This window comes from Ziziphus jujuba, chromosome 2, assembly GCF_031755915.1.
Source record: "Ziziphus jujuba cultivar Dongzao chromosome 2, ASM3175591v1".
Taxonomy (NCBI): domain Eukaryota; kingdom Viridiplantae; phylum Streptophyta; class Magnoliopsida; order Rosales; family Rhamnaceae; genus Ziziphus; species Ziziphus jujuba.
Genome location: NC_083380.1, coordinates 21,971,011 through 21,983,031, shown reverse-complemented (window position 1 = coordinate 21,983,031; position 12,021 = coordinate 21,971,011). Strand labels below are relative to the sequence as shown.

The 12,021-nt window shown below is 28.2% G+C and overlaps 1 protein-coding gene across 2 annotated transcripts; it reads right to left on the bottom strand.

The window, feature by feature from the left end:
• Positions 1–549: 549 nt before the first annotated feature.
• On the bottom strand, positions 550–10,968 carry LOC107410106 (truncated transcription factor CAULIFLOWER A). 2 transcript variants are annotated; one of them, XM_048473688.2, is made up of 8 exons: positions 10,566–10,967; positions 2,985–3,063; positions 2,445–2,509; positions 2,197–2,296; positions 2,049–2,090; positions 1,723–1,764; positions 1,233–1,354; positions 550–1,044 (listed from the first exon to the last, which is right to left on the bottom strand). In XM_048473688.2, exons 1-8 carry the CDS (start codon positions 10,748–10,750, stop codon positions 939–941), a joined length of 741 nt encoding a protein of 246 aa, XP_048329645.1. In that variant the 5' UTR covers positions 10,751–10,967; the 3' UTR covers positions 550–938. The 2 variants fall into 2 exon arrangements, with proteins under 2 accessions (XP_048329645.1, XP_048329646.1); XM_048473689.2 differs by lacking the exon at positions 1,723–1,764 and having other exon boundaries at positions 10,566–10,968.
• Positions 10,969–12,021: the final 1,053 nt, after the last annotated feature.

Here is a 12,021-nt window from a genome sequence, read left to right as displayed (position 1 = left end):
AAAAAGTTCTCAAGTAGATCCTGTCAATATATATGAAAGGCATTAAATATTTTTTATTATAATAATAAGGATAATTCTTGGATATTAAAAAATTCATTTGGTTTTTTTTATTGTCAATTTTGAGAAGAAAACAAATATGTTTAAAATAAAAGGAAAAAAAATCAATTTGTTCTCCCTTTCCTTCATTTTTATTTCATTTCCATCTCATTTTAACTATTCAAACAAATAATTTAAATATTTTCATTTCTCAACTATTTCATCAAGCCAAATATAAAGGAAGGAAAATAGAGCTTACGTTAAAAGCTTATTTTTGAATTCTTGGAAGAAGCTCAAATTATTTAAAAGAAAAATAATAAAATAAAATAAAATAAAGAAAAAGAAAGAAGCTCTTTTGAAGCCCAAAAGAGTTCTTATGTATTTGCAGCCTACATTTTATGCTTAGTAGAGCCTTTGTATCTCTAGTAGAGCTTCGGAGTGGAAAAAAAGCCATACCACACGGGCACCAATTACCACTTACAAGACCCACTCCACAGAGCGTACCATCTCTACTTGATGATCAATCTTCAAGCACGATGCTCCATCTACTTTATTTATTAACACGAAAACGGATAGTACAAAGCAGCAGCCTACACAATTTACACAAAATCATACAATATCCATTGTACTCCATTCTACTAAATAATTTTCAACATTTTACATTTTTGCACCATTTTTAATCCAAGAGTTTCTCTCGTACCCACATGCATCCACACAATTACATACATGTGTGTGTAATCTATATGTATGTAATACAACATATATATGTAATACATACATATATACATACATACATACATACATATACATATACATATGTATATATACGTATCTATGTATGTATAGACACAAAGGCATAGACATTATACATATAGTATATAGCTTATGATATTTGATTCTTTCTATTCATAAAGGTGGCCAAGCATCCAAGGTGGCAGGAGCGGATTGTCTCGGTTTTGAGTTTCATTTCCTTCATCCTCTCCATCACCTCTTTCCTGGTAAGATACTCTGCATTCCACATGTTCATTTGGTCCAACTTTAGTTCTCTTAGCAAATCAAATGGTTAAATATATATATATATATATATATATATATATGTTTTTATATATAAATTTTTTTTTTCTGTTTTCATAAAATTTCCTTTCCAAGAAGCTAGATATATATACATGGAGAGAGAGAGAGAGAGAGAGAGAGACCCAATATTCAAGGACTGCAATGGCTGTTGTACCGGTAGGAGGCCAGCTGACGAGTCCACGCCGCCATTGTTTTGCTGTTCCCATTGTGCCTGTTGGGCTATCTCCTTCTCCTTCTCTTTTACCTAGTTTTTGGCTCATCTGTTAGACTAAACACTATTCTCTCTTTCATAGCTGTAAATGCAAATATTGAGGTTGAAATTCACTAAAAAGCACTCATATATTTGTTCCTACCACCATAGGAAGTGATTTTTTCTTAAAAGTGATGTTAGGAATTTCAATATTACTTCGAAACAGGCACTAAATATAGATTAACAAAATTAATAGACAAACAAAATTACAATCAAATGTTATTATTATCGAATTAGTTGTCACTAAATAATATTTTTGATTTGGGAAAACACATCTAGTTGTACCTTAGCCTGAATGTTGTAATATTAAACCCAAATTTTATGTCAACTAATCAATAAGAATATATATGCAGTGTCTTTACCTTCTTTGACAGCAAGTTGTTATGATCCTGCAATGCCTTATCCTGTCATGCAATATGGGCATAAGAATAAACCATACATGACTAGTTAGTACTTTAGTATTACATGCTAAAACTAGTTTGAATTGTAGTATAGGAGTTCATTACTTTGGAAAAACTCTTATTGGTATTAAAGTTTTGATGCTTGCAGATTATATATAGGGGTTTCTTTCCCCTCTCTTTCAGCAGGTTCATGTGTTGGTGTCTTTTGGTTTGGGGCATTGTCCCCGGTAATTGACCAAATAATAAAATTACTTGATTTATTACTTAAGAGGAATGTTGACGCTCACCTTTTTCTGAAGCTCTGAAATGGATTCGTACATGAGTTGATTCTGTAAGGGAGAGCTTTCAAGTTTCAATAAACTTAAACATCTATTATATGGTTCAAACTATGAATAGCCAAGAGCTTAAGAATATTAATTCCACTGAATAATTTACCTTCCTTGATCTTATGTGTTTGAGGGCCGAATCAAGTTGCTGTTCCAGATTTTGAAGCTCTTTGAGACTTAATGAATCAAGATCTTCTCCCATGAAATGCCTGTATATACAAATATTAAAAAAGGAAAAATGTTCGTATTTAGTTCATAGTGAATTATTGATCAATGCTTTTGTGTGTATGTGTGTGTGTGTGTGGGTATATATATATATATATATATATATATATTTGCATGCAACTTATATGGTACTTTTGATTTCTTTGTAGAACTTCCATCCTGGCCTTGAGCTTTGCATGTTCCAGCGTCCAGCTTACCTAGAAGAAGAGATCAATAGCATATTAATTCATATATTGATATAAAATATATTTATATAATACAATAATGACCTAATAGACTATATATTTTATCTTAAAGATGAAAAATATTTATTTACAATATTTATTTTTATTTTTTAATATCAATAATATGATATGAAAAAGTGAGCCCTTCAAAAATTTTCAATTATATTATCACAATGTATATAAATCACATTGGAATTTTTTAAGAAATAAATAAATAAAAATTTCTATTTCTATTTCTGTCCACTTAATATCCAATCACATTAGTGTCATGTACCATAAATTAGGCTAGGTAGCACGCTAATCACGATCCTATACATGTATATATGTATAAATCCTATTTTGTTATCAGTTTAATTCAAAAAAATGAAAAATGTTTTTTTCTTTTTTTTTCTTTTTTTTTCTTTTCCTTTTTGGGGCTTTTAGTTGAGCCAGAAGAATGGTTGCTTACGTTAGTTTCTTGGTCATTTGAAAGAAGCTGCCTCTCTGCATATGAATATCTTTCATACCGTTCCAGGATACTTTCCATGCTATTATGATCAAAAGAGAATAAAAATAACATAAATTCTAAGAGTTCGTAAAATTAAACCTTGTAGTACATAAAACAAATGAGTATGTTACTATGCCCATATTTAGCAACAAATTGATGTAGCAAATGCTAAAATATATATTTTTATAAGAGTAGTTATGCAAACCTAACTAAGTTTGAACCAATTTCAAACCATATTAGCCATAGTGGAATTCTGAAATTTATAGGTGTTGAAAGTTGTCAATAAACAATTTCATACCATATTACAAGCCTTCGGTTATAAATTAAGTACGAAACAGCAAAAAATCCATTTTACTAAGGTAATTCTTGTTTGATAATGTTTTTTATTTTGGATTTTACTTGATAACCATGCACCATCTATGTATGCTTTTATAAAAATAATCATCAGAGGAAATACATAAACAAAAAACAAGAAATGCTACAAACAATCTATTACATTTTTATGATGATAGAAATCTAGTTTTGAGACATAAAAAAAAAAAAAAATGCAAAGATGTTGTATTTACCTTCTAGTTTGAAAAACCATTTTTAGTTTCTTTTTCTTTTCTCCTCATATTATTTTCAAGTTAAATTCATTATTAAAACTCAAAAACTTAGGTGTAATTTTGTTAATGTGTTCAGTTTTGATTTCTTCTTGTAAATTATTATGCATAATTTACTTACTTCAATGTTTGTTAATGTTAGTTGATGGTACTTAAACATCTTTATTAACTATAAATATAAAAAGAAAAAAATAGAAATAGAAAATCAAACATAATTTAAAATTATATTGGTTTTTGAATTTTTTTTTTTTCTTTTCCTTTTTTCACATTTGCAGTTAATTGATATGCCTAATAAGCTGTAACTACCATGAAGTAACATTAGCAAACAATTAAACTAAACAAACTACATACAATTCACAAGGGAAAAAAAAAAAAAAAAAAAAAAAAAAGAACAAAAACTAAACATGTTAACAAACAACATCTTACTTGTTACATACTATACTAAAACCAAAGGGGATTCAAGCTCTCTCTACCTGTATTTCTGATGCAAAGTGATGTTTAGCTTTCTCAACTGGCCCTTTCTTCTTATCCATTATATTTATAATGATCATATGTTTTTGTGTTATCATTATACCACAAAGATCTGAATCACTTTCGTAAACTTCTCAAAAGTGATAACCCTTATAACACTCGCAGATCCAGTACTTTTCAACAAAGTTAAATATGTAAAATCTGTTCCCCATCGTCAAATTAAACCAGCTATATAATCTGTTTTGTTACTCTCATCTAGTGCTAGTGCAGGTAGTTATTTTTCTATAATGGTCTTCCAAGAAGTTTACTCAGGGGTATATTGAACTCATCATCTTTGGTGCACTAGATCTTGGTTTGAGCTTCTGTTTTGAGCTCAGGCTATAATCTGTTAATGTGTGTATATATATATATATATATTGCTATTTAAATTTGTTTTTCAATTCCTAATCCTTATTGAAATCACAGATCTTTCTACAACAGTTTGTTTAAATGTTTCCCTTCATTAATAGCCTTATAAGTGGTTCTCACTTAATTCAATAGCGAGATCATGTTAAACAGATAACAACTATATGTTTTCAAGAATATTAATATTCATACTCACTTCCAATGCCATCTATGTAGATAGTAGCTTTGATAATTAAGTTTTATCTCTTAAAAAAGAAACTAAAACAATTTCGAAGAAATTATATATTATTCTAAAAAATCTTTCATTGATGATACATTAGCAACCATTTTGTAAATCCCAATCTATCAGTCTGCTTTATTATTATTATTATTATTACTACTACTACTACTACTATGATTTTTTTTTTTTTTTTAATTTTGGTCCTACTAATCCATCATTCTTGAAAATTGAGTAATGTTTGCCACTCTTAACTTGTAATCATTAGATGAATGGTTTAAGGCAGTGTTTGGTTATAGGATTATTAATTAACCTTAAGAGTAATTTGACTTTTCTTTTTCTTTTTAATTGAATACTAATTTTTTTTATAGAAAAAATGGGCCTTCCAACAATATTCATCAGTCTGGGAACTATTTAGATCAGTATTCCATTACAGTCATAAGCCTGGGAACTATTTAGATTAGTATTCCATTACAGTCTGCTTTTTAACCTTATTGGTCCTACTAATCCATCATTCTTAAAAATTGAGTAATGTTTGCCACTCTTAACTTGTAATCACTGGATGAATGGTTTAAGGTAGTGTTAATTACTTTAAACCATTTTTAATCACCTTAAATCATTTTTCATTTAGTATCCATTCTTAATTACATGATCTCATTGTATCTTTGATTCCACTCTAAGTAGTTTTTCATTATTTTCTTAACTTCAGTTTTAGTGGCTTGTAAACCAAACCATCTGGTCCATCGCAAAGTTGTTCAACCAAAATTTTATATTAAAAAAAAAAATTACATAAAATGGTTAACAATAATATATATATATAGCTATACTGTAAGTGCTAATAAAAGGTTAGATGGCACCTATGTAATTCTTTCAATTTTTATGGATTTTCTTTCAAGCATGTAGTGTTATTATTTTTTACTTGCTTCCCAATTAATTAGTGTTGATTTTACAAATTTCATTTGTGATTCTAAATGGATATGATATAATTTTTAGATAATTTTATTTTATTTGCTTTCCAATTAATTAATGTTGATTTTACATATTTATCCTTCATATGTATGGCTCTCAAATGAATGCAATATGATTTTTAGGTCTATTTATTTAATCTCATTTCCTATATATATGATGTTTATGTTAGGGTTTGCATTCATGAAGAAATTAAGAATTAGTTAGTGCTATCAATCTTACTCATCTTTCAGGTATTTCTCCTTTCTTCTCCTTCATTTTCATTTGGCAATTTAGAATATATTTGATATTATACTTCACTTCATATATGTGAGTAGTGTATAGACTAAGAGGTAGGATTAGGCATGCCTTTTCTATGAGTTCTTCTTGAGACTAAGAATACTGAAAGGATTCTCCTATATTGTTTGAATGTTTATTAGTCTTTTCCCTAAATTATTTTTTGATATTTGGGGATAGGGAACTCAAACTTCGATCATTGCCTTAGGAAGCGGTTGTTACCGTTGGATTGTCCCACATGAATATTGTTTTTGCTATTAAGTGTGAGTTTCTCCTTTTATAGCAAGCTACTTTAACCCTTGAATTACAATCTAAAATTCTTTGATTAAATCTCATTAAACGTGCAATAAGAGTGTACACAGTCATAACAAGTCCAATGAGATCAGCCAATTCAATCTAATTAAATTGGATTGAAAATTTTAAAATCCAATTGGATTGGACTAGTTATCGATTTTGGTGTTTAAAAATAACTAATCCAATAAATATGTATAATATGTTAAAATTTTATTAAATTTGGATGTGATTATTGGTTATCTATGATTTAAAACTATTCTATGTTTCACGAAACAAAATAATTTAGTTTTGATTTAATCGATTTTATGTTTTTGATCAAAAACACCTTTAGTGCTTTTGATATTTGCTAGGATGTAGAAGATTGACTTGGACCAGTCATAGAGCACTCAACTTTCACTAAACAAACTTTCAATATTTCCATTTCTAATTACTTATCCTTGCCTTTTATAAGCCCACTAAACATAGCAAAATAAATTTATGATCTTCTAATTATATTATTCAAATTTTTTAGTAGTATTCATGACATTGGACAACTTTATTTTCTCATTAACAAAGTGAACATGGAATTTTGGCTAGTTATAACTAGAGATGCTACCAATTCTTGATTTGTTTTCTCAAATAGGAGATCTTAATGTTTGAAAGAAAGCTTTGAATTAAATAATATTGTAAAAGTTTTTGTGAATTATAAGATTTCTAATATTTTGTGTTTTTTTTGCAAGGTCGTTATGCTGCAACTAAATGTGGTATAAGAAAGACCTTAAGCACAATATTTGCATGTGTTGGTATAATTAATATTTTCAATAATAATTTAACATGATTATTGACTCAGTTAAACATGCGCGAGCACCTTGAACACATCTAATGTGTATATATAAAGACGAATAGAAATCATGTCGTTAATTATATTTTGGATGAGGTGGACCAAAACCATAAATAGTAGAGTTTATGTTCTCATTACATGACAATAAATATGTTTATTCCAATCTATAGAACAATCCCCTTGGTCATCTATTGAACATTGTTCCATGCAGTCACAAATTATCCAATTCTACATTAAATGTGTAGGTATAAGGGAAATAGGCAAATACTAACCACTGCCTAACTTACCTATGCAATGTAATATGTATGCTATGGTCCCTTCGTGCACAACTAATGGCTTTTCCTCAAATAATAATTCTGAACTCAAATTTTCTAGCCGGACTATAAAATAAAATAAAATGTAAGCTACTGGACCGGCCTAAGCATTCCTCAACCTCTAAAATGCCTACTCCAAAATCTTTGACCTCCTGCGATGGTTCCTATCTTTGTAGCATTTTTAGTATTTATCTGCAGGTTTCAAGGCTCAAACTCAGCCAGTGAAATTGGAATCTGATATAATTGCAATTAGCAATCATTATTGCTTACATAGTAATTATTTCATGTCATAATTTTAAACCTTTAGATTAGGAATGTGTATATATATATATATATATATATTTTTTTTTTTCTCCCTATATTGACTTTAATTTCAGCTTATTTCAAAAACCTTAAAAATTTACCTCCTAGTACCAAGGAAAAAAGATCTTTTAATTGTATATATATGTACTATTGAGTCATTGAGACTTAAAGCTGTACTCAACTGGCAAGTCTGCTATTGAAACTTAATTTTTATAAGAATTAGAGTTCTAGTTTAACTTTGTCGACCAAAGCCACAAATCCATGCACTATTACCAAGCCTATGCCTAAAATTACATATATAGCCCCAAATATCTCTCTTCTAGAGATGCATATTAACTAAAATATCAATGTCCTCAACCTTTAATGTGAGGTACTAGAGCAGTTCATTCATCAAAAAAAGAGATACTAGAGTTGTAATGCTAATCATTTCATATCTTAATTCCCTTCTGCCTTTTTTTTCTTTTCTTTTTTTTTTTTTTTTCCAATCAATCGCTAGCCACTATTAAATACTTGTAATTCGGGCAGTCCAATCAATATGTCTTAAAAAAAAAAAAAAAGGAAATAAAACAAATATTTTATATATATATATTGAGTATTAATTGTATAATTGATCGGATTATTGTACTTTTAGATGCTTAGTATTAAAAAGTTTCAAAAATGTAGGAAATGATAAAAAGAAAATAAGTAAATAAGCAAAAATATCCAGATAATATACCAATCTAGAAAGTACAAAACTAATTACGTCGGATACAATATTAAAACTTAAAAAAGTGATCAAGAAGGTAGATAAAAATATTTAAAATAGTAAAGGAAGTTGATCGATAAAACGATGAACTTGTCCAATAAACATCACCTTCGTACGTGATTTCAAATTCAAAAGCTGCTAAAGATATATTCTTAAAATAAAAATAAAAATAAAAGAAATATATAAATGCTGACTGAACAGTTAGCCTAGTTGGAAACTTAATGAGTAACGCAATTCAAAATAATGATAATAATAATATAAATAATAAAAATTTTGAATAATCTAATGTATTCGTTATTAGCCCGACTTTCTGCGATATATTCAAGCCAATAGCAGAAGATTTCGCGGTTTGGTTAGTCATGCAATAATGCTAGTAATGATGTTGCAAATAAAGTACCGGCAACCACTATAAAATCAACCAATACCCATGAATCCAATAGAATAATAACAAAAATAATAATAATATCAGGAAAAGTTGACTGGAGAAACATAATTAGTACAGTACTTTAACCATATTCTTTAGTGCAGATTACTGATAATGATACATGCATTTTTCAAAAAGATTTCACTGCATACCATGTTAAATGGAAGCTAAACAAGATTAAAGAATTGAACACCATTTTCATATAATAATTTTGACAAATAATGCAAAAATACTTCAATATGAAATAATAATCAATAAATTTGAAATAAATAATTAGAATATGAAATTATCGTACAGTCTAATAGCTTTAAAGGAAGTGCAATATTGGTAAAATGTGAGAAAATAGAGCCGGCATAATATTTAATTCCAATATAAAAAATGCAAAAACATTACTTATAATTGATGATATATATAAATATATAGATATACCTTTGATCTTTAGAAAAATATCACTCAATTTAGAATAGGAGGTATATTAATATGACAACTGTTAAAAATTGCCATATGCCCAATTAAATTTTTAGTGTTAATTATGAAATAATATATTACTATATAATTTATCAATTACTATATCATCCATTATTAATTATGAGTATAGTTTCCAATCGAATAGTATATATAGTGAATATCATATTTGATTCACCAAATAATGTTATGCAAAAATAGATTCAACCGAATAAATAATCAAGCAAATTCCATCGTTATGAATAATGATTTTTAATCCAACAATTATAATATTATAAGGTGGAGATAAACAATAAGTACAAGCCATAACTAGGTTGAGAAGAAGTTAAAAAACTTTAGTACCTGTGCATATATAGTTGTATACACTATCTCCTGATTTGTACTGTCATATCTAAAACATTGTGACGCTGTTTCCTTTATGTCCACTAAAGCAAACTAAAGACACCATCATATGGTACTCATATGCACCCAATGCATATGACATCCAAGCTGGATTGTTCCCCCAAAAAAAAAAGAACCATCATCCAAAATAAAAATCCATCTTATACACATTTTTATGTATATATGTGTACATTTCACATACATAAACAAATATGAATTTATTTACATACAGGAAATTAATTTCAAATTTTTTGAAAAAGTTAGGTGAAAAACTTGAGAGTCAAAGTCCAAATTAGAGGCTGTACTTGTTTATTAGATGAGTTTTCTTTGCAACACAAACAAGCCATGGGAAAAACTGAAGGGAACTTTTTAAGGACTCTTAAGTCCATTCAAGTGTGAGTAATAGAAAATTAGAAAGAGAAGATACTTGAATTAGTAATGTTTTTACTTGATAAACATACAGACAGTTTTGCTACTCTCTCCCCCCCGCCCCCTCTCTCTCTCTCTCTCTCTCTCTCTAAGCCCCTTTATGATATCTCTCTTCTCTCTCTTAGTTTCTGCATGAAATTTTAAACAGAAGAAACTGTACCTACAACATATATATACAGCTACTATTTAAAAAAAAAAATCTAAAAGATGAAAATAAATACACACTACAACAAATATGAACTTTTTAACACAAATAGCACACGTATAATTCACCCAAAAAAAAAAAGATTTTCAAAATACAAGCAAAAGGGTATATTCTAAAAATTCACGGCCAAGAAATGAATTTAAAAGCAAGATTCTCCAAAAACATCAAAAACTGACATGAATGCATTACTAATTTGGAAATTCTAGGCCAAAAAAAAGAGCGTACCAGGAATCTGTCGAGTACTCGAAAAGCTTGCCTTTGTTAGAGAAAACAATCAAAGCGACCTCAGCATCACAAAGAACAGAGATCTCATGGGCTTTCTTGAGCAACCCAGAACGGCGTTTCGAGAAGGTGACCTGCCTGTTGATCTTGTTCTCAATCCTCTTCAGCTGCACCCTTCCCCTCCCCATGATTGGACACCAAGAAAACCCAAGAAAGAAAGTAATAGAAAAAATAATAATAATAATAATAATAATAAAGAAGGAAAAATTATGTGAAAGAAGAAGAAATAGTGTTTCTGGGTTTTCTCTCTGGGTGTCTTGTGAAACTTGGGGAGTGGTTTCTTTATTTTTTTATTTTTATTTTTTTTTTCGGTGGTCGTGTTTGTCTGAGCTTGTTAAAGAGTGAGAATCTGTAGCATATATGTATATATATGTGATATTTATAGAAAAGTTGAAAACCGCTACGGAAACGAGATGGGTGGTATTGGAAAACCAGGGGGTTTCGTCAAAAACGTTGTCGAGTTGTGATTGGCTAATGAGACTGTGACAATCGGTTAGTGTCTGTTTCCAGGCTCGAAGCCACAAACATTATTTTAGACAAATTGTGTGAGCTCTCCTTTAGTACCTTTTTATTTTATTTTATTTTATTTTATTTTTTTTATAACTTTCTTCTTTTTTGGTGGTTCAGATAGACTGTACGGAATGGTGACGAACTTTCTTAGTATTCATATTTGGTTAAATTTGATTTGTACCCTCAAATTTTTTATAATTATATTTTCAACCTATAATTTTAAAAAATCATCATTAATTTTATTTTAATTTATAATATATTAAAATAAACATTATCTATCCGTTTTTATCTTTTAATTTTAATAGTTAATAGGCAAATGAGATCAAAAATTAATATTTTATCATTTAATAATAATATTAAAATATTATTTTAACTTTTAACCGTTAAAATTAATTAGTAAAAATTTACAAATAGAAAGTTAATGATGATTTTTTAAAAATATGAGTTTAAATGTAATTAGGACAAACTTGAGGGAATCTAAAGGAAATTTTCCTCTTTTTTTATTTTTTTTATTTTTTTTATTTTTTTTGGGTTCCCTTGTGCTTTGTTCTCATTCTTTTAATTTTTTTTATTATGTATTTTCAAAGAGAAAATACAAATATTATTGGCATATAAATTACATCAAATGTTTTAAGTCAATTTTTTTCTTTTAATATTTGGGATTTGCATATTCAAATTTAAATGACTATACAAGGAAATAATAACTTTTATCAATGGATTGTCTCTACAAAACTATTATAATTTTGATTAATATGGTTATTCTTATTCATTTGTAAGATGCTTAAATTATCAAAAATATATATAACATTAGTTTACCTTATTTATTTAGCTTTTAACTGATGATTAATAATTTTGCATATGCACATTTTGCTTTTGTGTGGGCGGAATA

Bases quoted from the DNA above. Each gene is read 5' to 3' on its own strand.
- LOC107410106 (XM_048473688.2), bottom strand. From the start codon at position 10,750: ATGGGGAGGGGAAGGGTGCAGCTGAAGAGGATTGAGAACAAGATCAAC. The intron at 2,297-2,444 runs GTACCATATAAG...TTGTATATACAG, and splicing joins GTTCTACAAAGAAATCAAAA to GCATTTCATGGGAGAAGATC. The intron at 1,765-2,048 runs GTGAGCGTCAAC...ATTGCATGACAG, and splicing joins TTTCAGAGCTTCAGAAAAAG to GATAAGGCATTGCAGGATCA.